Source organism: Asterias rubens, chromosome 11, assembly GCF_902459465.1.
Source record: "Asterias rubens chromosome 11, eAstRub1.3, whole genome shotgun sequence".
Lineage (NCBI taxonomy): Eukaryota > Metazoa > Echinodermata > Asteroidea > Forcipulatida > Asteriidae > Asterias > Asterias rubens.
In genome coordinates this window covers 12,793,573-12,818,431 of record NC_047072.1, presented here as the reverse complement: position 1 = coordinate 12,818,431, position 24,859 = coordinate 12,793,573, and the positions used below count along the sequence as shown (strand labels likewise).

General features: G+C 39.6%; 2 protein-coding genes across 2 annotated transcripts; one reads left to right on the top strand and one right to left on the bottom strand.

The window, feature by feature from the left end:
- Window positions 1–1,040: 1,040 nt before the first annotated feature.
- Window positions 1,041–8,334, bottom strand: LOC117296723 (monocarboxylate transporter 12-like). Its single transcript, XM_033779767.1, has 5 exons — window positions 7,923–8,334; window positions 4,434–4,577; window positions 3,122–3,937; window positions 2,810–2,878; window positions 1,041–1,069 (listed from the first exon to the last, which is right to left on the bottom strand). The coding sequence occupies exons 1-5, from the start codon at window positions 8,119–8,121 to the stop codon at window positions 1,041–1,043; spliced, it is 1,257 nt and encodes a 418-aa protein (XP_033635658.1). The 5' UTR covers window positions 8,122–8,334.
- A 7,290-nt stretch (window positions 8,335–15,624) lies between these two features.
- Window positions 15,625–19,573, top strand: LOC117296550 (monocarboxylate transporter 12-like). The gene is made up of 4 exons (XM_033779532.1): window positions 15,625–16,233; window positions 16,450–16,593; window positions 17,702–18,517; window positions 19,223–19,573. The coding sequence occupies exons 1-4, from the start codon at window positions 16,035–16,037 to the stop codon at window positions 19,336–19,338; spliced, it is 1,275 nt and encodes a 424-aa protein (XP_033635423.1). The 5' UTR covers window positions 15,625–16,034; the 3' UTR covers window positions 19,339–19,573.
- The last annotated feature ends 5,286 nt before the right edge of the window (window positions 19,574–24,859 follow it).

Genomic DNA, 24,859 nt, shown 5'->3' with positions numbered 1-24,859 from the left:
AAACCCGCCGAGAGAGGTTCATTCCATAGTTTGGGGACAGCCGATGAAAAGGATCTGTCACCCAATGTTTGTAACATTTTGGCCTTGGGCAAAAACAAACACAACTTATTGTTAGAAAGTAAACAATGGGCCAGATAAACAAAAACTAGCAATTACTTATCAACTTAAAGGTCCAAGAAGCGAGAAGACTGAAAAGTAAAAGATCAGGCATGAACATTTTGCTCACTTGATTACCTTTCACTTATAGACATATAAATAAAAACGACATTTTACTAACATACTGTATAGCAATTTCTTGTATTTTTACAAGCTACTGCATGAGGAGCTTGAGATTTTACTTAAACAACAGTGTTGCATATATTTTTATGGCTCGGTATCGCGTCAGTATTAAAGGGTTATTTTTCCCTTGGCCTAATGATCCAACTGTAAATGTTACTTATAAATTTGTTGTGTACTTTAATTGCTTTAAAAGAACCAATCTCTGGAGCTCTGGCGTGGGGAGGCTGGCTGTTTCCTCATATAGCCACCGCCGCCATCAAAAACTTGACTAAGTGGAAACTGCCCCGCCTGCGTTTCAGTTAATCGCTATTGATCTATGAGTCCATGCCTCTATTGTTATACTCCTGAATACCCCGCTATTGTACTAATCCGTTCAAGTTAATGATGTTTTTTTTCCAGTAAAAGGTTATTTATAGAGATTTGAGCAAATTCTCATGCCTGATCTTAAACTTATCGACATTTTACGGCCCAGTATCTTGTGAAACTATCAGGTAATAGTAAAATGTCGGTTTTATTTACATCTCAATAAGAAGAGTCCCTCAAGCATTGATTTTACCTACTAGTTCGACCAATTACTAGCAATATTAAGGCTTACTTTTATTTATAAGGATTTAAGTAAAAGACTAGCAAATGCTAGTTTTTATTTATCTGGCCCATTGTCTGTTATGGATGATTTCTTTACACCAATTAGATAACTTGTCACGGTGTTGATGAAACAATGAAAGACGTGGACAAAATTGTGTTTGTTCGACCCGGAAGTTTTATTCGCACTCAGCGAGGAGCAGGTAAACTATAGAACAACAAATAATGAAATAGATAATTAAAATATAAATACATAATTAAATTACTCAATAATCAAATCAAAGATACAAGAAGGGTATTTAAATAAAACACACAATCAGAGGTTTCCGGAAAGATTGAATAAAATGCAATCGATGGCTTACGGAAAGATTATACGAAAATGAACAGACAATTGTTTCCAAAAGAAGATTAAAGAAACTAAGCACTCGGATTCATCACAAGGATTTAAAGAAAGCAATTATTAAAGCTTGAACCAATCTGCTTCTGCAATTCTATATCAAAAGATGAACAATACAATTATGGACTTTACTAAATTAACACTTACAAATTGTTACCGGGAAATTCACATCAACACTGTACGAATATCATTAATACAGTTTTCTACAGCTGAAATGGCCGCATCTTGGCTAAGAATCGTATCGGGTTAAAGGCAGTGGACACTATTGGTAATTATGCAAAATAATTATTAGGATACAGCCTTACTTGGTAACGAGTAATGGGGAGAGGTTGATAGTTGAAAAATATTGTGAGAAACGGCTCCCTCTGAAGTGACGTACTGTTTGAGAAAGAAGTAATTTTCCGTGAATTTGATTTCGAGACCTCAAGTTTAGAACTTCAGGTCTCGAAATCAAGCATCTGAAAGCACACAAGTTCCTTGTGACAGTCGTTTTTTATTTTTATTTAATTGTTATCTCGCAACTTCGATGATCAATTGAGCTAAAATTCTCACAGGTTTGTTATTTATGCATATGTTGAGATACACCAAGTGGGAAGACTGGTCTTTGACAAATTCCAATAGTGTCCAGTGTCTTAAAAAGGACAAATAATATAGTGGAGTATCGTCTGCATTAAACGGTGAACAAGATTAAAACGTCTGTATTAAAGATATGCATTGTTCACTAGGGGGTAATTAGCATTAAAACTTACTTGGAAACGAGTAATGGAGAGAGCTGTTGATAGTAAAAATAAATGTGAGAAACGGCTCCCTCTAAAGTAACATAGTTTTTGAGAAAAGACGTTATTTCTCAGTTAAAATAAAAAAATAGGTTTGCTGAAGCCTCTTATTATGCATCTAAAAGGACACCAAGTTGTGCTTTTCTCTTGCAACTTCGATGACCAACTGAGCCCAAAATTATGCATTTATAATGGGAGTACCAAGTGAGAATACTGGTCTTTGACAATTACCAAACGTGTCCAGTGCCTTAAAGCCATTGGACCCTTTTGGTAAACAGGCCCATACTCTGTGTATCACAACTTCTATACAAAATAACAAACCTGTGCAAATTTAGGCTCATCGAGTCGGGAGAAAATAACGGGAAAACCCATCCTTGTATCCACACGTTTTGCCGTGTCATGACATGTGTTTAAAATAAATCCGTAATTCTCGCTATCGAGAATTGATATTGTTTTACTGTTTTCTCAAAAATTAAAGCATTTCATGGACTAATATTTAAAGAGAAGTCTTTTACCATTACCTTCTGTAAACCCTGTAAATTATTTGTAAATCTGTGAACTTTTTTTTCTTTTTCTGTACCGAAAGGGTCAAATGGCTTTGAATACATTTGAAAAATAATTAACCAATGAGAGACCACCTTTGTATTACATCAGCAATTTTCTCTCTCTTCTTTACGTGGCCAGACGCGCCTGTTGTTGAAGTCATTTAAGTGGCCAGCTGCATACAGTCAATGGACGATCTTTAAGTACATGAGCACTAGCAGAGGAACCATACCCAGAGACTGCACAACACCAATGAAGATAAATGCTCCATTGAAGTTGCCGCTAAGGTCATACATCAATCCTACATACATGGAAGACGAAGAGAAACGAACTGAATATATAGACGGAAACGAGTAATCTGGTTATGTGAGCTGCACGTGTCTTTTGGTTAACAGAACATCTTAAAAAGTATAAAACTGTAGGAAATGTAATATTGTTAATAAAACTATAACATAACTCAATCAACATAGGTGTCGAGTTGTTTTAGCTATTGTTTGAAAGTACTACTACAATAACAAGTTAAACTGAAACAAACTCTTCTTACCTGGAAGAAATTCAATGGCTAAGCGTAGAGCTCCTGTCTTTACCCCCAACCAGCCATATACACCGACCATCCTCTCTACACCAATGGCTTGTTTGAATAGAAGATCCTGAAGACAAGTGAGGGCACCAAGGCAAAACAAAACAGAGAAAGATGACATCATCATGAGCCAATAAGTGTCAAGCCACGGAGTTGCGCAGAACATAGAAGATGATGTGACTAACATAACAAACATGAAACCCGAATAAGACTTGAATACACGGTCTACGATGAATCCTTGAATCAGTTTTGACAACAAGTTACCTACGCCCGCAACGGTGACAAATATCGCCGCATCTTCGGGAGAGAATCCTTTCGACTGAGCCATTGACACGAAGAAAAATGCCCACATATCGAGGGTTGTACGGGTTGAACAATAAATTGCTGCTGCTGCCCAGTAACGCGGATTGCGAAGTAGATTCATATCCAAGCTGTCGACTACATACTTCCACAATGTGCTACATCGGTGGTTGGTTTCTTGCCCAGATTGATTTTCTTCTTGTTCAATCTTGTCATAATCTCTAACTTCAGATTTCCTCCTCTTATCAACAACGACCATGAGGGCGCCACATACGGTAATATGAAACGAGATTGCTCCAATGAGCAACAAGGTGCCACTCCAGCCGTACGTATCCAGGAAGAGTTGTGTCAGAGGTGCAAATAAAAGTAAACTTATGGAAGATCCTGTTTTAGAAACTCCGACGGCTGTTGCAAAATTTGTTTGAAACCGATGAGCAATTGCTGCTTTGGAGAGAACAAGTGATACTCCAAGTCCAGAACCTGTACGAAATGAATTAACGTAGCATTAATGCTTTGGACTACACCAGCAGAACTTGTTATACGGTCTTGAAAACCGATGAGCAATTGCTGTTTTGGCGAGTACCTGTGATAGTCCAAGTCCCGAACCTGTGTGAAACGAGTTAACAGTACATTTGCTAATCAGTGACTACACACCAGAACTTGTTACAATCATAATACGGAGCTTCTGTCCCTCCATCCTTCTTCTGATAGCGCCCTCTTTTGAATCCTCCTCCTCCGGTCCTTGTTAATTTCCAATAAGGAGGACAGAACTCCAGCAGGTAGATTATCACTGGGTAAGCAGCATACAGCCAGTCAGTCAGACAATAAAGTTCTGTTTGAGTTTTACCGGGCAGAAAATAAAATGTTACTTTGCAAGAATTTTTTTTATATTTCCTTGTTTAGAGTTAATCTAGACCAAACAGAAATCCCTTTATGCTCTCGAATAATTTATGTTCGATGTCATCACATTACTTACTTGCAAACACCATTAATATCAAAGCGAACTGGACAATGCTAGATGAAAACGATCCAGCAACACACGCAGCACCGACCATGAACCCACACATCATAATGGAGACACCGGTCCCAAATCGTCGGCCAACTAGTCCGGCAAAAAGACCTAATGGAGTAAGATATAGAAAGATCAAATCATTAAATAGACATAGAATTTTTGTTAATTACAAAAATACGGTGTTCGGTAGGGCGTTACGTGATGACGTAGTTCAAAAACATTGAACCATAAAGATGAATTTTTCTACAACGTGTCGTTAATTTTTAGCTGTTCCGACTTAGTCGGAACAGGTATTGTTTTTGTCAAGATTTTTATTATTAGCTGTTCCGACTTAGTCGGAACAGGTATTGTTTTTGTCAAGATTTTTATTAATTTTATTATTATTATTAGCTGTTCCGACTTAGAAGTCGGAACAGGTATTGTTTTTGTCAAGATTTTTATTATTAGCTGTTCCGACTTAGAAGTCGGAACAGGTATTGTTTTTGTCAAGATTTTTATTATTAGCTGTTCCGACCTACCGTCGGAACAGGTGTTGTTTTCGTCGAGATTTTTATTATTAGCTGTTCCGACCTACCGTCGGAACAGGTATTGTTTTCGTCGAGATTTTTATTATTTTGTTTTTATTATTATTATTATTAGCTGTTCCGACCTACCGTCGGAACAGGTATTGTTTTCGTCGAGATTTTTATTATTAGCTGTTCCGACCTACCGTCGGAACAGGTATTGTTTTTGTCGAGATTTTTATTATTATTATTATTATTATTATTCTTTGTTTCTCGCCAAAACCCCATTGCATTTGTACACGTTTTTTTTAAAGCATAATCTCCTAAATTATAATACGAAAGAGTGAGTTTATTATACCAAATTGAAGCTTAGAACATAAGCTTTACTTAAAATGTTAAAAAATGTAAAAATTCTTAATTAATTAACCACGTGACCCTCATTTGCATATTTAATTGGGAAACCTTTGTAGCACCATATCTCAAGAAGTACTCGGCCGATTTCTACCCTGCTTGTAGTTAAAGACTCCTTGGGGATTGGAGATTTTTGAAAAACCGTGACCTCAAGTTGACCTCTACTTCCGGGTCAACCGGAAGTGGGACCATATCTCAAGTACTATACAACCGATTTTCAAACTATTTTAAGTTATAGACCCCTTAGGCGTTATAAACAAACTTTGAAAAACCGTGACCTCAAGTTGACCTCTACTTCCAGGTCAACCGGAAGTGGGACCATATCTCAAGTACTATACAACCGATGTTCAAACTTTTTTCAGTTTGGGACCCCTTAGGCGTTAAAAATAAACTTTGAAAAACCGTGACCTCAAGTTGACCTCTACATCCGGGTCAACCGGAAGTGGGACCATATCTTAAGTACTATACAACTGATTTTCAAACTTTCTTTAGTTTTAGACCCCTTAGGCGTTATAAATAAACTTTGAAAAACCGTGACCTCAAGTTGACCTCTACTTCCAGGTCAACCGGAAGTGGGACCATATCTCAAGTACTATACAACCGATTTTCAAACTTTTTTTCAGTTTTAGACCCCTTAGGCGTTAAAAATAAACTTTGAAAAACCGTGACCTCAAGTTGACCTCTACATCCGGGTCAACCGGAAGTGGGACCATATCTCAAGTACTATACAACTGATTTTCAAACTTTTTTCAGTTTTAGACCCCTTAGGCGTTAAAAATAAACTATGAAAAACCGTGACCTCAAGTTGACCTCTAAATCCGGGTCAACCGGAAGTGGGACCATATCTTAAGTACTACACAACTGATTTTCAAACTTTCTTTAGTTTTAGACCCCTTAGGCGTTATAAATAAACTTTGAAAAACCGTGACCTCAAGTTGACCTCTACTTCCGGGTCAACCGGAAGTGGGACCATATCTCAAGAACTACACAACCGATTTTCTAACTTTTTACAGTTACAGACTCCTTGGGCGTTAGAGATTAGCCTTAGGTTACCGTGACCCCATGAAGTGGCACCGTAACTCAAGACACTGTACAGTATTTTTCCAACTTTTTTCAGTTATAGACTCCTTGGTAATGTTAACACATAATCAAAGCAAAACAACACGGAACAGCTTTGTGTTTGTTCACAAACACCTAATGTCTAGTTTTTATTATTATTATGCTTTGTTTCCGCCTAAAACCCCATAGCGTTTGTACAGCGTTTTTGTTCAGGCCCCTACTCCTAAAGTATGAGGATAAAATAGTTAAATCATATATCAAATTGAAGCTTAGAACATAAGCTTTACTCTAACAAAAAAGTGTAAAAATTCTTCATTAATTAACCAAGTGGTCTTCATTTGAGTTTTTTAATTTGTAATTTTGATGCAGTCACTTTCATGTTATTGTGAAACATTCTCTTTGGTAATACAACACAGTATGTACCTCAATGAGTTGTTGACTTCTTGAGAGGAGTCTATACTATTTTGTGTTCTACCCGCGTTCTGGACACGTTACTCTGTACACGCACAAAGTACGGAGGTTTGGGATTTTCGTTAGAACGTGCGTTAAATTTGTCCTTGTTTTTCTAACCGCGTTCTGGACCAATTACTCTGTGCATGGGTTTTCGTTAAAACGAACGTGCGTAATTAGATAGGCGGGTTTTTGACGACATCGACGTCGTCGTCAAAAACCCCCTTAAGGCAATCTAATACTACAATTCAACCCTACTTAATAGTTATAAAATATTACTTGCTGTGGTGTTGTAGTTTTTGAGAAATGAGTGAAAAAATGTCAAATTTAGACTCCGAGGTGTTTTCTTAGTGGACGAACGTGCGTAGTTGAATAGGGGTTTTTGACGACGACGACGTCCTCGTCAAAAACCCCTAAAGGCATCAAATACTACATTTCAACCCTACTTAATAGGTAAAGGCGTTAGCAGTTCATATTTAGTGACAATGTTCGCAAAATCATGACACGAGAATTATTTCGCCGGATCATAATCCCCTCTGTTGAAATACATACATGTACATGTAAACCCTCGATTATTCTATTGGCCCTCATAGTCTAGTGGTCATCAGTCGCGCTTACTTCACTGATACATGCGAGTTCGAATCTTCGCACGGGAAACATATTTTTGTGTTTTGCATTGATTTTTAGTTTGGCGGTTTCTTCCACTCACTATTGCCTATGTACATAGCAAGTTTTAAGTTTGTACAAGCTTTTCTTGTTGGCCGAACACCTAATAATTAGTGAGGAAACTTTCGAGGTAGAACTGCTTCGGTGATCTAGAGTGATCCAAGGTTTGCATATTATACGGAGCGTACTTTATGGTAGTCAAAATAACAAAATTGTGTGTTGAATTATTTCATTTTGAATTTGCCTCAGTCTGTTGCAGGTTGTTGTCGGAGATTGCGCGTACCACAGTCGTTGGTGTTGAGGAAGAAATAGACATAATCATGACAAATTAAAGCGACATAGAACTTAATTTCCCCATCATTACCTCCTGCTCCGGTGGTGGTGCAAATAGCTGCAATTACCCAACCAGCGAGTGCCGTAGTTGTTTCAAACTGCTCCTGCAAACTTGGCAACATTATCCCAAGTCCTTTAACGAAAACCGCCCATATTAAAGTGACCGTCCACGCTGTGAAGACTGCAACCCACCCGTAAAGACCCCCATCTTGGCCCGGTAACTCTTGCATGATTTCTCCCTAGTGTCAAGTCATCTGCATCTGTTAGCTGCTGTATAAACGCCTGGTGTGCCTATCCCACACAGTCTCGTATACTGTGTCTGTTATCTCTGTTGTAGTACTACAGCCCTTGGTGCGTTATGGAGTAAGACTACCGCCAAAAAGACAATTAAGGCAACCCATCTTTTATTTGCCTTTTTTGTTATTCACTCATCCAAAAGGCACCCCTCTACTTCGTTACATTCGTTCAAATCTTCTTAATTGGTGCCTTTCTCTATGATTGGAGGAATATTGCATTCCTTCCTGTTGTTTTCCCCTGATGTGATTGCGTGCGGATTACACAATACACAACAGCTGTATTGTTATTGAAGTTAAAGGTCTAAAGAAACACGACCGTATAAGCCCCCGACCGTATAAGCCCCGGACAAGAAGCATTTATCTGTGCGTGGGTGTGGACATAATTAAGCAGCTCTATGAACTTGTAGCCCAACCCTTAAACCCCGTCGCTAGGCAGCGCAGTACAACCCGGGTACCACCGCATTGTCTGCTCCCACAAAGAGTTCAAAATCGGCAAGGGATTGCTGTATAGAGTTTCGATTTAACGTACTGATTGATAATACATTGACAGACTAGAAACGAATTATAGTTGCGTCAATACTGATACGTTCAGTAGGCCTAATATTATTCAAATGACGGTGTCCATTTCGCGTTTCCAAACAACACGGGAAAGATAGTTAAACACCTGAGTTGCTTAAGTCGTGTTAAAGTTTTTATCAAATATCCATTTAAGAAAGTTGCAATCTTGGCTTTGTCTTAATATTTAGATTGATGAGGAATGTAAGTTAACCAAACTCACCTCACACCAGGTTATTTTTCCCGTTTTAATAATAAGTTCGTTTCTCTTCGTCTTTTATGTTTTTAGGATTGTTCTACCTTAGCGGCAACTTCAATGGAGCATTTATCTTCATTGGTGCTGTGCAGTCTCTGGGTTTGGTACCTCTGCTGGTCCTCATGTATTTAAAGATCGTCGAATGACTTCAACAACAGCAACTGGCCTCGTATAAGAGGGACAATTTATGAAAACTTTGTGATATCTTGATATTCTATTCCAAGAGACAGATGCACGACTTGTTCTAATAACTTTTTAGGAGGTGCATTTATGGCGCTGTAACGCCATACTGAAATAAATTGATTCTATGCAGTCCGTCTCAGGTGTGATACTAAACTTGATTCAAGTCCCGTTCTTGTGCGTGAGGTCCCTAAGAAGCATATCGTGCCGACTATAAAACCAAATCTAACTAGTGTGGTCCGGGGGTGCGGCAAGGTGGGGGATGCCGATGTGGCAGGATATTCTGTGTGTGTGTCCCCCCCCCCCCCCACACCCCGGAGATTCGGTGCCCCCCCATGGCAAATCGTGTACAAAGTACTTCTATGATAGCGCCCTCTTGGAATCATCCTCCTGCAGTCCATGTTAAATTCCCTAACGGGGGACCAAATCTCCGGTGGACAGAATTCTCTGGGACACCGGCCGCGCAAAAGTTTCTGACGTTTAGGCGATGGGACTGACAATAAAAGGACTCTCACGGACTTGGGACTTGAGTCTAGTTAATGATACGCCCAACATCCTGTAAAACCCGGTTGCGATGCCCCACCCCTGCAGCGTGCGGTATGTTGACAAAACGTGTATACCTCACTTGCAATGCTGATTTCATGCTTATTCCAAATAGAACCTATCTTTCGGAAAGATAATAAGCGTCTTGAGTATCTTGTTGGTAAATACGTTCGCTAAAATAAAATAAAACACCTATGTCATTCGGGACTGTCTGAGAAATGGTTTTCACCCGTTTGTTAGGAAAACTGAACGAGCAATCAACTTAAATTTCGGGCAACTGGCTACTTTCAACCAAATCAAACGCATTACATTATTTGTTTTCCCCTTTCATTTTTACAGTAATTACTTTCTTGACCTGTTCTTGACTATCTTTGACTTAAATAATTGTACTTAATCCGTTTATTATTCTCCCTTTTCACTAATATAGAAATAAATGTTGATTGAATTGAGTTGAATTGAACTGCAAGACGACTTTTTTTTTTACCATGTTCGTCAGCATGTTCAGCATACTGGCGATGTATTTACCACCTGAAGCTTATCCAAGTGTTCGTTTGGCGTGTCTTCTGAGTGTTGTAATCGAGCACATGACCTTCGAGGCCGAGGCCTTGGTCTCCGAGGCCAAGGGGAGAGGGGAGGCATTACACGTGCAGGCCGAGGCTAGGCCGAGACCAACCAAAGTCGGTCTCATCCCCGCCGAGGCCGGTGGGCAGACCTCCATCACTGGCCGCATTACAACCAAAGATTATATAGCGCCGCAGCGGCGCTCTGTAATCTTTGATTAAAACTCAGACTAAAGATCTGACATAGAGTTAATTCAGCAATTTTTTTTGCTTAACGTAGCCAAAAATAATTGCTTAAACCATGGAGGAATGTACACATCATATACACGAGGTTTAAGCACGTAAACAAACAGCGCGCACAAGATTTTAGATCGTTTGCTTAAGCAAAACAGAAGGTAGGCCCCCTACTGACAAAATGGCGGGTGATATAAAGGCAGAGTGGCGATAAAATAAAATCATCGCCTTCTCTGTCTTATGTACTATTTGTAATGGTTCAAAGCGCCCCTTGAAAGGTTTACACACTAACTTGAGAGTAAATTAGAAGATAATACATTGTACAACATTTCTGAGTGATATAAACATAATTACACTTCCGTTGAATTTGTACCCATGGTTGTGATATTGATTATCAGTTATTCCAAATTATTACAATCAAGATTGATTAATATCTACAATTTGGGGGGTATTTTATAGCAAAAGAAATCTCAACAAATTACATTACTTTGTCAGCTTTTAATTGTTTTCACAATCTTAAGCCATCTTGTGCCACAGCTTTGACACTATGCTTTGAAAATTGCATATTATGACCAATGTCGGTTCAATGCCGGCACAATGGTGGCCGTTACCAAATCAGTATTGGCACAAAAAAAGTTGTTTTATACCATTATTTGCCAAAATGGTGTGCCACTTAGAAACCAGTATTGGCCCAGAAAAAGTTTTCTATGGTGCAGCTACAAAACCAGTGTTGGCCCAATAGAGGTTTTCTACCATTTTGCCAAAATGGTGTGCCGCCTAAAAACAGTAGACAGATGTCAGAAAGTAAAATTTCATTATCAGACGAAAATTTAACCAGCATTTTAACTCGTAAGTTTTTATTAATAAACTAAAAGTGCAAAAAGTATTTTAAATATATTAAATTTAAATGAAATTACTTTCCAATAAAAAAGTCAATTGAAATAAAGTGTAGTTGTCCATGATAAACAAAAATATATAAAAAATGAAAAAAACAGCAGCAATGAATAAATTAAATTAAAAATGCTATGTAAAAACCAATAAAAAAATAAAGGAGGTATACATTTTAGAACAATTTTTTTAAAAATAGTATTCGGTTTCTCAAAATGCCGGTACCATTAGGGGTCGATCTCACAGAGAGTTGGGACTAGTCCTAACTTAGGACTAGTCCTTGGAAATATAAGAAACGTATGGCTAGTCCTAAGTTAGGACGATTAACTCTTCCTAACTCGAGATAAGACTAGTCTTAACTCTTTGTGAAATCGACCTGGGGTTCAATAACTTGCATGGCCTAATTCCTTTTTAAATATCAAGTCGGTTTAGTAATTAGAACATATTTCTTTACCGTTTTGCCAAAGCCAGTATTGGCATGATTGGCCCCGAAACAGTTTTCTATATAATACCATTTTGACAAAAATGGTGTGCAGCTACAAAACCAGTATTGGCTCAATGAGAGGTTTTCTGCCTGTTTTCCCAAATGGTGTGCCGCAAAACCAGTATTGGACCACTGCAGGTTTTCTACCACTTTCCCAAAATGGTGCACCGCTACAAAACCAGCATTGGCCCATTAAAGGTTCATCAATTTGCCGAAATGGTGTGCCGCAACAAAACCGGTATTGGCCAAGTACAGGCAAACCTCCGTCCTAACTTAAATAGTTTCCCTCTATAAAATCGACACTGGCCCAGTGTGGGCACTTTACTGGCAAGGACATGACGCTTGACCGGAAGAAAGCCAGCACTGGCCCAATTCTGGCTCAATATCATCATCGTAATTAACGGCATCGTATTGATACTCGACGCCGGTACATGCCACCATTGACCCGATCCTGTATTGTTTGTTAGACTATAACTGAAAAAAAAAATTGAAAATCGTTTTCGAAGTTCTTGGGATATGGTCCCACTTCCGGTAGACCTGGACGTAGAGGTCAATATGGGGGGCCAACATTTTTTAAGGTTAATCTTTAATGATAAAAAAAAATATCACAACGTTTTCATGAATTGTCCCTCTTATACGAGGACAGTTGCTGTTGTTGAAGTCAGTGGACGAACATGAGGACTAGCAGAGGAGCCATACCCAGAGACTGCACAGCACCAATGAAGATAGAGGCTCCATCGAAATTGCCGCTAAGGTCATAGAATAATCCTAAAAACATAAAAGACGAAGAGAAACGAACTGAATATTAAAACGGGGAAAAATAATCTGGTATAAAATAATGTGAGGTTAACTTATATTCCTCTTTAATCTAAATCTTAAGACAAAGCCAAGATTGCAACTTTCTTAAATGGATGTTTGATAAAAACTTTACCACGACTTAAAGCCATAAAGGCCTATACACTTTCGGTACAGATTTACAAATAATTTACAGGGTTTACAGAATGTAATGGTGAACGACCTCCCTTGAAATATTATTCCATGAAATGTTTACTCTTTAATGCTTTACTTTTTGAGAAAACATTAAAACAATATCAATTCTCGATAGCGAGAGTTACGGATTTAATTTAAACACATGTCATGACACGGCGAAACGTGCGGAAACAAGAGTGGGTTTTCCCGTTATTTTCTCCCGACTCCGATGACCGATTGTGCCTAAATTTTCACAGGTTTGTTATTAGCTGTTCCGACCTACCGTCGGAACAGGTATTGTTTCTGTCGAGATTTTTTTTGTTTTTCTTATTCTTTGTTTCTGCCTTAAACCCATAGCAATTGCACACGTTTTTTCTTTAAACCTAATCTCCTAGACCATAACTTCAAAAGAGTGAAATAATATACCAAATTGAAGATTAGAACACAAGCTTTACTCTAAATGTAAACAAAATTAAAAATCTTCATTAATTAGCCACGTAATCTTCATTTGAATATAACTGGATGCAGTCGCTTCCATGTTATTGTTAAATATTCTCTTTGGTAAATGTCATACAGTATGTACCTATCATGAGTTGTGACTTCTTGAGATGAGTCTACGCGTTTGAACATAACTGGATGCAGTCACTTCCATGTTATTGTTAAACATTCTCTATGGTAAATGCAATTCAGTATGTACCTATCATGAGTTGTGACTTCTTGAGAGGAGTCTACTCAAGTATCTTTTTCTTGTTTTTCTACATATGTTCTGGACCACAGCGCAGTCTCTGTTTCTTCGTTTCCTAACCGAGTTCTGGACCAATATGCTTTGTACACGGAGGCTTAGGGTTTTCGTTTAACGAACGTGCGTATAAAAATAGGGGTTTTTGGCGACGACGACATACCATGGTGTCCACAGAATTACACTAAACTTAAACAGTTTGAAGATACTGACAGTTGAAAGCTTCCTTTACAAAATTACTTGCTGTAGTGTTGTAGTTTTTGAGAAAAGAGTGAAAAAATGTCAAATTTAAACTCCGAGGTGGCGTCCTCCGTGGACGAACGTGCGTAATTGAACAGGGGTTTTTGACGACGACAACGTCGTCGTCAAAAACCCCTTAAGGCATCTGATACTACATTTCAACCCTACTTAATAGTTAAAGGCGTTAGCAGTTCATATTTAGTGACAATGTTCGCAAAATCATGACACGAGAATTATTTCGCCGGATCATAATCCCCTCTGTTGATACAAATACACGTAAACCCTCGCATAATGCATTGGGCCTCATGGCCTAGTGGTCATCAGTCGCGCTTACTTCTCTGATACCTGCGAGTTCGAACCTTCGTGTGAAATCAATATTTTTTTGTATCCCCCAAAACTAAAAAAATATTTCTTTTTGTAATATTTAAGTTAGATTCTTATCTTTATATCGATAGTGTGCGTGCATGACATCGTAATTAATTAACCACGTGACCCATATTTGCATATTTAATTGTAAAAGGGGACAAAGTTGTTGGAACTTCCTGTTGATGCTGACATCATGAGAACATCAGCATAAGTATTGGAATTGCACTATCTATTGAACCACTTGGAGTGTTCAAGGAGTCCAACACGTCAGTCTAGAGTCCAACTCTGATTGTAAAAATCAATTCAGGCATCATCTTCAATTTAGTTTTATGCAACAAGCAAACTTATACATTTTCTGATTTTATTTCAAAGGGTAACATAAATGGCTGTTAGCAAACGGTTTCCAACAAAAACTACATGGTGTACGTGCACAGTACTCTACTGGCCTCAAGCATTTACCTCTAGATAATAAATCAAGCATTCAGTTCAAAATGATAAAAGTTTGTTATTGCCACATTATTCAGCGAACCACGAATCATACACAGCTACAGGCGTTAGCAGTTCATATTTAGTGACAATGTTCGCAAAATCATGACACGAGAATTATTTCGCCGGATCATAATCCCCTCTGTTGATACAAATACATGTAAACCCTCGCATAATGCATTGGGCCTCATGGCCTAGTGGTCATCAGTCGCGCTTACTTCTCTGATACCTGCGAGTTCGAACCTTCGTGTGAAATCAATATTTTTTTGTATCCCCCAAAACTAAAAAAATATTTCTTTTTGTAATATTTAAGTTAGATTCTTATCTTTATATCGATAGTGTGCGTGCATGACATCGTAATTAATTAACCACGTGACCCATATTTGCATATTTAAATGTAAAAGGGGACAAAGTTGTTGGAACTTCCTGTTGATGCTGACATCATGAGAACATCAGCATAAGTATTGGAATTGCACTATCTATTGAACCACTTGGAGTGTTCAAGGAGTCCAACACGTCAGTCTAGAGTCCAACTCTGATTGTAAAAATCAATTCAGGCATCATCTTCAATTTAGTTTTATGCAACAAGCAAACTTATACATTTTCTGATTTTATTTCAAAGGGTAACATAAATGGCTGTTAGCAAACGGTTTCCAACAAAAACTACATGGTGTACGTGCACAGTACTCTACTGGCCTCAAGCATTTACCTCTAGATAATAAATCAAGCATTCAGTTCAAAATGATAAAAGTTTGTTATTGCCACATTATTCAGCGAACCACGAATCATACACAGCTACTATTCACAAGAAAATCTATGTGTGGAGGCCAATGTTCAGACAGCACACAATGGAACCGGAGTTTAACAATGACAATACCAAAAGTGCAATCGTCAGCCGTTGAAGTTTACTATACATGGGGCTGATGGTGATCAAAAGGATAAAAGTTAAGGACCTACAAGCACAGCAATTTTTTTAGTGTGGGCCTATTTCTACTTGTAATAGGTCTGGATGTAATGAGGGAGTGTTGTGGCATATACAACGAGTACCACGAGTACTACTACTATACAACCGACACATGATAACACACATGACGAGACTAGGGAGAAACCATGCAAGAGTTACCAGGCCAAGATTATTATATACGGCACTATGGATCAGTGAATATTACAAAAAGGCTCAACAACAGTTGCCGAGACTGCATTGATAGTGTGGGCCTATTTCTACTTGTAATATGTCTGGATGTTATGAGGGAGTGTTGTGGCATATACAACTAGTACCACGAGTACTACTACTACATGTATACAACGGACACATGATAACACACAGGACGAGACTAGGGAGAAATCATGCAAGAGTTACCAGGCCAAGATGGGGGTCTTTACGGGTGGGTTGCAGTCTTGACAGCGTGGACTGTCAGTTTAATCTGGACGGGTTTCTTTAAAGGACTTGGGATAATGTTTCCAACTTTGCAGGAGCAGTTTGGAACAACTACGGCACTCACTGGTTGGGTAATTGCAGCAATTGGCATCACAACGGGAGTGACAGGTAATTATAATAATGAAGCTAGTTTGCTTTAATTTTCACGGCCTTGTCTTTTTCTTCCTCGACTCAAAGTAAATATGAAAGAAGGTATAGGTTTTAGCTTCTTTTTCAATAGCCCCATAAATAGTGCAAAATACGATTGACCCCCTCCACTTCTCACACGTGGCAAGCTTTCCCACTAAATGTTCATCAGTTGTTTTGTCTATATTTCCCCTTCAGCCCCCTTTGCCAGGCTAGTTGGCCGACGATTTGGGACCGGTGTCTCAATTATGATGTGTGGGTTCATGGTCGGTGCTGCGTGTGTTGCCGGATCGTTTTCATCTAGCATTGTCCAGCTCGCTTTGATATTAATGGTGTTTGCAAGTAAGTGCTGTGATGACATCGAACATAAATTATTCAAGAGAATAAAGTGATTTCTGTTTGGTCTAGAATAACTTTACAGCAATGGACACTATTGGTATTGACTCAAAATAATTATTGGCATAAAACCTTCCTTGGTGACGAGTAATGGGGAGAGGTTGATGGTATAAAACATTGTGAGAAACGGCTCCCTCTGATGTGCCATAGTTTTCTCGAAATCAACCATCTAAACGCACACAACTTCGTGTGACAAGGGTTATTTTTTTTTCATTATTATCTCGCAAGTTCGATGACCGATTGAGCTGAAATTTTCACAGGTTTGTTATTTTACATCTGACGTCACATTTCGAGGCTCGTGAGTAACGCCAGAGATATTGCCTCCAGCCTAGGTCAATCCCCGTCCATAATTTCACCTTTCACCTACATTATTATTTCACACATGGTGGAATCCTACCAGCATGACATGCAAATACATGTACTGCACACAATACACATGTATACACTGCATGCTGACAACCGAAAGCTTTGTTTGGTTGGTCCGATGAGATGTTTGTAAACTGCACTCACATCATTTCGGACCAATCAAAATACAGATGTGTAAAGCAACTCACTCCACGTCTATCTATTAAATCATTGTATCCAATGAAATCACTGGTTCTGAAAAGCAAGTTCCTGCCTTTATCCTTGCGGATAAACACAGGGGCTCAGTCTAGTGGGGGCCAATCTAGAGCCACACTGATCGCCTGTATTTATAGACAGACACTGTTTTACAGAACCAGCAATTTAATTTGATACAATGATTTCATTGGATAAACGTTCAGTGACGTAAGCACTCTGTACCTGTGTTTTGATTGGTCCAAGGCTAGAGCCAGTTATAAAGTTGTTTTTTTATCTCGTAAGAGGAGGCGTTTTAGCGATATACAACCGAGTATACACTAATTAACTGTTGATCACTGACGTCTTTGGGCTAAGACTAGTTACGCCGGTGCTCTCATCGCCGAGGCCCGTTCGATTCCCGGGCTGCGTAAGTTGGTTCTTTTCTCAAGACCGTATAACAAGTTCTGCTGGTGTAGTCCAAAGCATTAATGCTACGTTAATTCATTTCGTACAGGTTCTGGACTTGGAGTATCACAAGTTCTCTCCAAAGCAGCAATTGCTCATCGGTTTCAAACAAATTTTGCAACAGCCGTCGGAGTTTCTAAAACAGGAGGTTCCATAAGTTTACTTTTATTTGCACCTCTGACACAACTCTTCCTGGATACGTACGGCTGGAGTGGCACCTTGTTGCTCATTGGAGCAATCTCGTTTCATATTACCGTATGTGGCGCCCTCATGGTCGTTGTTGATAAGAGGAGGACATCTTTCGTGAGAAATTATCACAAGATTGAACAAGAAGAAAATCAATCTGGGCAAGAAACCAACCACCGATGTAGCACATTGTGGAAGTATGTGGTCGACAGCTTGGATATGAATCTACTTAGCAATCCGCGTTATTGGGCAGCAGCAGTTATTTATTGTTCTACCTTTGTATCAATCGATATGTGGACACTTTTCTTCGTGTCGATGGCTCAATCGAAAGGATTCTCTCCCGAAGATGCGGCGATATTTGTCACCGTTGCGGGCGTAGGTAGCTTGTTGTCAAAACTGATTCAAGGATTCATCGTAGACCGTGTATTAAAGTCTTATTCGGGTTTTATGTTTGTTATGTTAGTCACATCATCTTCTATGTTCTGCGCAACTCCGTGGCTTGACACTTATTGGCTCATGATGATGTCATCTTTCTCTGTTTTGTTTTGCCTTGGTGCCCTCACTTGTCTTCAGGATCTTCTATTCAAACAAGTCATTGGTGTAGAGAGGATGGTCGGTGTATATGGCTGGTTGGGGGTAAAGACAGGAGCTCTACGCTTAGCCATTGAATTTCTTCCAGGTAAGTAGAGTTAGGTTCAGGTTCACTTGCTGTTGTATTTGTTGGTTCCGACCATGGTTCCGACAAACTTGAAACAGTAATGCTCCTGATACTGGTGTTGCCCCGTACGGTTTTCCTTTCGTTTGCCCAAGATAACAACCAGGCTACCTGTGTTATTTGAGGTATGTTGTAGTTTTATTAAAAGAAAACGGTGCCTTGAATCGACGGTCGAGTTGGTCCATGAGAACTCGTTTGTTATGAAATCGATATGGTTAGCGAGATGTTTTAAAAGTATGATATAATTATCCACACAAATATGCCTCGAAATCGCGTGATTTTCCTTTTACTTTGCGAACTAACACGGTCGGCCATTTTATGGAGTCAAAAACTTGACTCCACAAAATGGCATGCCGTGTTAGTTCACGACGTACAAGGAAAACCATGCAAATCCGAGGCATATTTGTGTGGAACGTTATATTCCACTTTTAAAATATCTTTCTAACCAAATGCATGTTCATATAACAAACAGTTTCAAACGCTTTTCATAGACCAACTCGCCCGATCCAAGGCAACGTGTTCCTTTAACCCGAATACATTTCTTACAGTTTTATACAGTTTTATTTTATACAAAAAAAATTCAGTGAGCCAAAGACACCTCTTATTACCAGACTATTTTTTCCTGTTTTAATAATTCAGTTCGTTTCTCTTCGTCTTTTATGCTTATAGGATTCTTCTATGACCTTAGCGGCAACTTCAATGGAGCATTTATCTTCATTGGTGCTGTGCAGTCTCTGGGTATGGTTCCTCTGCTAGTGCTCATGTACTTAAAGATCGTCCATTGACTGCACGCAGCTGGCCACTTAAAGAAGAGAGAAATTGCTGTTGTAGGTGGTCTCCCATCTTTTAAAATAACTGATGACCCAAAACTTGCTCCGTGAAAGTTTAGAAATCGTTGTCGAAGAAAACACCGTTTTGTGTTTTTCACTGTTCTTGACAAAGTGTTTGCCCAACCCGGTGTGGCGGTTTCAACTTTCCGCCGTGTTCAGTTTTCCGAATGACCAAATACGGTAACATCACGTCATGCGATGCCTGCGCACAGCAAGCGAAAGTAGTCCTTTTTTAGTGCCGTATTGAGTCATCCGTGTTACACTCTCCGCAAGGGACTCCTCGGTAGCTGTCATGGCGGCGTCCACGAGTACAGCGAGCGGCGAACGCGTGGATCGTATGAGAGAATTTGGTGTGAAGACCAAGCAAATTATCCTGTATTTAATCAGTGACACAAGCAGTGTTGTACACACGAATACGTGTTAAGATGGGGCAAGAGAATATGTGACTAAACAGAAAAATATTTGGTTCTACAACTTTAATGCAAAGGGTTCGCTCGGCCCCAGCGGCCAGTCTATCCAGGACCGCTGGGATGGGCTAATCGCTTGCACAGATTCTTGTTCAGGAAGTACGTCATGAGTACAGTGCATAGAAATATGGTGCAGTGTGAGTGTGATGCATGATGGGGACTGCGCATTATTAAACCAATGACAGTGCATGATGCGTTTGCCCATCCCAGCGCCTTTGGTTAAAGCAAGGCGCTGGGGACGAGCGAATGCAAAGCGTTGAGGCTACCCGCTTAATAATTGAAGCATTGTGACGACAGAGGGCGCTGTATATGTTAGACGGGTTTCAGGGTCGGGCTTTAGTCCCACCCGGCCAATATTATTAATGATTATTTTAACACTTTTTAAAGATCTTTTTCAAACGTGACGTAATGTGTCACATGGGGCTCCTCAGGAATTTACTCCAAAATAAATGGAAAAGTATAGGTTTTTTCCCCCAAAATTTGCTGACACACGTCTCTGCCAGAAATGTTTCTCAGATTGTATTACAGGTACAATGAATTTCAATTAACTGTCTCTTCCTGCGCGGTTGGACAAAACCGCTCTGAATCTTCGGCAATGAAAAGGCTGACCTTTTGAAATGAAGAAACGTTCACAGGTTAGTTACATTACATTTTACATTCATAGGCACACATGAGCATTGGTCATTGGTCATTGAAGTTGCAAAGGGATAATGACAGAAAAACCATTCTGTGTGTGCTTTCAGAATTGGCTTCAGGAGGAGGCCGCCGCGCCGTTTTCTAATTAAGTGAGAAACGTTTCATATTTGCTCTCCATTTTGCTCAAGTAGGTTTTTATGCTAACAATTATTTTGAGTTATTACTTAAAGTGCGAGTGTATAAAACAACCGAACGGTTAATTAAACCAAAAAATGGCACGAGGGATTTTTGATATGACAATCTGCCCCCCCCCCCTCCAACACACACACACGGTTATGTTTGACCATGACGTTCGAGTACACACCTATTGTACTTTCTGTTGTTCCAGCAATCCCTATTGTTTTGTACACCATGAGGACCCATGAAAACAAAGGACCGACTAGTGAGGACCTGCTGTCCCTATTGATGTCCTCGGATAGGGCCATACAAACCCACGGCAAACTATGTACAAACTTAGCTTGATAGCGCCCTCTTTTGAATCATCCTCCTTCAGCCCATGTTAAATTTCCCATCCCAAGGGGGACATAACCTTGGACACCGGTGTCGCATGCAATTATGTCCTCTAATGCAATACTATCCGGAGGACATTATTGCATATGCATTAATGTTCGCCGGACGGTTTTGCATATGCAATCGTGTCCGCCGGACGCTGCTGCATAATGCCATTGTGTCCGCCCGGTCACATTTGCATATGCTATGCAGTTGTGTCCGCCCCAAAACCGTCCTTGCAGTAAATTAAACGCACACATACATGTACAGTCTCATGTACACGTCCACCGGACGGTTTTTGCGTAGCCCCGGACACGATTGCATAAGCAAAAGTGTCCGGAGCGGACAGTATTGCATGGTGGACACAATTGCATCTGACACCGGCCTCATCTAGATGCCGAATAGGTTGATATGAGAAACCCCATGCAAAGTAGAACTTAGAAGTGGTGGTGGTGGTGGTGGTTGTTGGCTCTACTGAAAATCAAAACAACAAATAGCGCCCTCACTCGGTTTGTTTTCATACTTAGCAGCGCGCATCTTAAAAATGGCGGACAGTCAACCCGTTCGTCTGCAAGAAAAAGGTAGGTCGAGGTCTTTTTAGAGTGGTATTTTATAGACTGGATTCGTATTATTCAAAAGAGGGATACTTCTTGTTCGTGTAGGATCTGCTTGCATGTTTACAAATGCATGTATATCGAAAGTCTACACACAAAATGTATTGCTCATTGCTGCATTATTTATCTCTCCAGCTAGCCGTGGTACGTAGGACATCAGTCAGTGCCAATGCACTGACGTCGTGGGTATAATTAAAAATAAAGATTCTTTACAATATGCGAACACAAATTTGACAAAAAAATTCCTTATTTTTTACCTAATTTGAGAAGCTGAAATTCCGTTCATATATTCGGATAACTTTCCGTATGGCGCCACCACTTTTTCACTCAAAAGGGATATCTCATTGAGGTAAATTAGATGCTGTATTATTTCATATCGAATGAAAAAGTGGTGGCGCCGTACGGAAACTTTTCGGTTACAAAAATTTTTTTTTTTCTTGTGAATTTGTTTTTCTTTCTAAGCAGCTAATTAAAGCCGTCTGCCGCCACCTTGCTTTTTCACAGTGCTTCTTTTACATGTGCGGACAACAGAGGCCCTCGTTTGTCCTGGGGAAAAAAAACGCTTCCAGCACATGGAGTCTTGGCACAAGACGTCAATGCCCGGTGTCGCATAGTTCTGCACTTTGTGTAAATTGCTCACTGACTATTATCCATCTGCTTAGTGTTTGGTTGACGCAACTTGACGGCGATTTGGCTGCAAATAGTAGGCCGCCAGTAATCAGTGCAAGAAAGTGTTTACACGGAAGTTAGTGCACGACGCGGGATCGGAAAACGTCAATTTCAATTTTCTTTTCACAAAATATTAACAACAAAGGAGAAAATTCAACAATTTTAAAGGCAGTGGACACTATTGGTAATTACTCAAAAAAATTATTTTAGCATAAAACCTTAATTGGTGTCGAGTCATTGGGAGAGGTTGATGGTATAAAACATTGTGAGAAACGGTAATTTTCTGCAAGTTTGATTTCGAGACCTAAAGTTTAGAATTTGAGGTCTCGAAATCAAGCATCTGAAAGCACACAACTTCGTGTGACAAGGGTGTTTTTAATTTCATTCATATCTCGCAACTTCGACGACCAATTGAGCTAAAATTTTCACAGGTTTTTTATTTTATGCATATTTTTAGATACACCAAGTGAGAAGACTGGTCTTTGGCAATTACCAATAGTGTCCACTGTCTTTAAATAATGCGAGCTTGGAGTTCCAACTACAAGGAACATGTGAGTTAAAGTTCAGACTCCCGAGTTAGGTAGAAATATTTTTAACAGATTTGTGAATTGTTGTCGCAATGGTACAGGACCTTTATACCCTGGACTCCGTCGCGTTGCCTGCAACGGAGGAGTCCAACCTGGGCTACTCTCCAGCGTGTGTGCATAATAAATGGAAACAATGTGTGGTGAAGAGGTTTTCAACTAGTGGTTTAATCCCAACGAGGCATGGTTCTTGATAATTTTACCGAGACGAAGTCAAGGTAAATTATCAAGAACCAGGCCTCGGTGGGTTTAAACCACTAGTAGAAAACCGACTCAACACACTTTGATTCCCATTCATATACCTTTTCGGTCAAAAAACATCAACACTTTTTGGTCAAAAAGTTAATAAATGCAAAAATTATAATTGTTCAATGGTTTCTTTCAACACAACACCCCTCCAGCTATGAAATGGTAAAACCCTCTGCCGCCCTCGGGTAAACAACTCCTTGATGCTGGGCGCGTCGCGCGTATCACGTGATGTAGCACGACCGTCCCGGCCGTTGCTCCCGACCAATAGGAATGAAGAAACTATCTGATATACACAAGTGCAAGCTCGTGTGTCACGCCCATGTTTCAACACTTTTTACTGGTCATAAACAAATGTTTATACACACCCTCATGACGCGCTCTTCAACAATGAATAGCGAAACTGTCTGAGGTATTTATAAATAATAATTCACACACACACACAGTACTCAGCACAGGCATCTACAAAGCACATGCACAGCACATCAGAATCTAGTTGTAAGTTATAATTGTAACCCTCCATCCTCCCGATGGTCGGAGGTCGCAGGGTTACCAGACAATGCGCACAAGGTCATAATTTCTCACTTCAGAGGTCCCCCTCTTATCAACAACGACCATGAGGGCGCCACATTACGGCAATATGAAACGAGATTGCTCCAATAAACAGCATGGTGCCCCTCCAGCCGTACGTATCCAGGAAGAGTTGTGTCAGAGGTGCAAATAAAAGTAAACTTATTGAAGATCCTGTTTTAGAAACTCCGACGGCTGTTGCAAAATGTGTTTGGAACCGTTGAGCAATTGCTGCTTTGGAGAGAACCATTGATACTCCAAGTCCAGAACCTGTACGAAATGAATTAACGTAGCATTAATGCTTTGGACCACACCAGCAGAACTTGTTATACGGTCTTGAGAAAAGAACCAACTTAATACAAAATACATCAGTTCAGTTTCAATGTTTTAGCAATTAGGGACACTGCATTGCACATTAAAACACATTGGGCCTATTTGTTTGTTTCTAATGGTGAAAACCATGACATTTCAAATGGATAAACATGTACTCTAACGACACTCGGGCCAGAATTTATCAAATTTCTGGGTTTCAGAGGCATGACCAATTTCTGTGTGAGGCTGACCTGCAAACTCGGAAACTGGTTTTTACAAATTTTATAACTCGGATTCTGTATCAGTTTTGACTTATATTTCTGGGGTATTTGACACAGATTCCTGGTTAAACTGATAGTATCCCGAAATCGAGGTCAATTTATAAACTTGATTTAATGGCAGTTGACACTATTGGTAATGTTACTCAAAATCATTATTTGCATGAAACCTTACTTTGGTAACGAGTAATGGGGAGCTGTTGATAGTGTAAAACATTGTGAGAAACGGCTCCCTCTGAAATAACGTAGTTTTCGAGAAAGAAGTAATTTCCACGTTGATTTCGAGACGTCAGAATAAGATTTTGAGGTCTCGAAATCGTTTTTTCTTTCATTATTATCTCGCAACTTGGACGAGCAATTGAGCTCAAATTTTCACAGTTTTTTTCTTTATATTTTATGCATATGTTGAGATACACTAAGTGAGAAGACTGGTCTTTGACAATTACCAATAGTGCCCAGTGTCTTTTTAAAGACACTGGACACTATTGGTAATTGGACTTACAAGTCTCGTTCTCGCAATGAGGGTCCCTAAGCCAAAAAGCCGTACCGTA

Excerpts from the sequence above, each read along its gene's own strand:
- LOC117296550 (XM_033779532.1), top strand. The coding sequence starts at position 16,035 with ATGCAAGAGTTACCAGGCCAAGATGGGGGTCTTTACGGGTGGGTTGCA. Across the intron at positions 16,594-17,701 it reads GATATTAATGGTGTTTGCAA|GTTCTGGACTTGGAGTATCA; the intron begins GTAAGTGCTGTG and ends CATTTCGTACAG. Across the intron at positions 18,518-19,222 it reads AGCCATTGAATTTCTTCCAG|GATTCTTCTATGACCTTAGC; the intron begins GTAAGTAGAGTT and ends TTATGCTTATAG.
- LOC117296723 (XM_033779767.1), bottom strand. The coding sequence starts at position 8,121 with ATGCAAGAGTTACCGGGCCAAGATGGGGGTCTTTACGGGTGGGTTGCA. Across the intron at positions 2,879-3,121 it reads AGCCATTGAATTTCTTCCAG|GATTGATGTATGACCTTAGC; the intron begins GTAAGAAGAGTT and ends CCATGTATGTAG. Across the intron at positions 1,070-2,809 it reads TGGTGTTGTGCAGTCTCTGG|TTTACCTGCTCCTCGCTGAG; the intron begins GTATGGTTCCTC and ends GTTGTTCTATAG.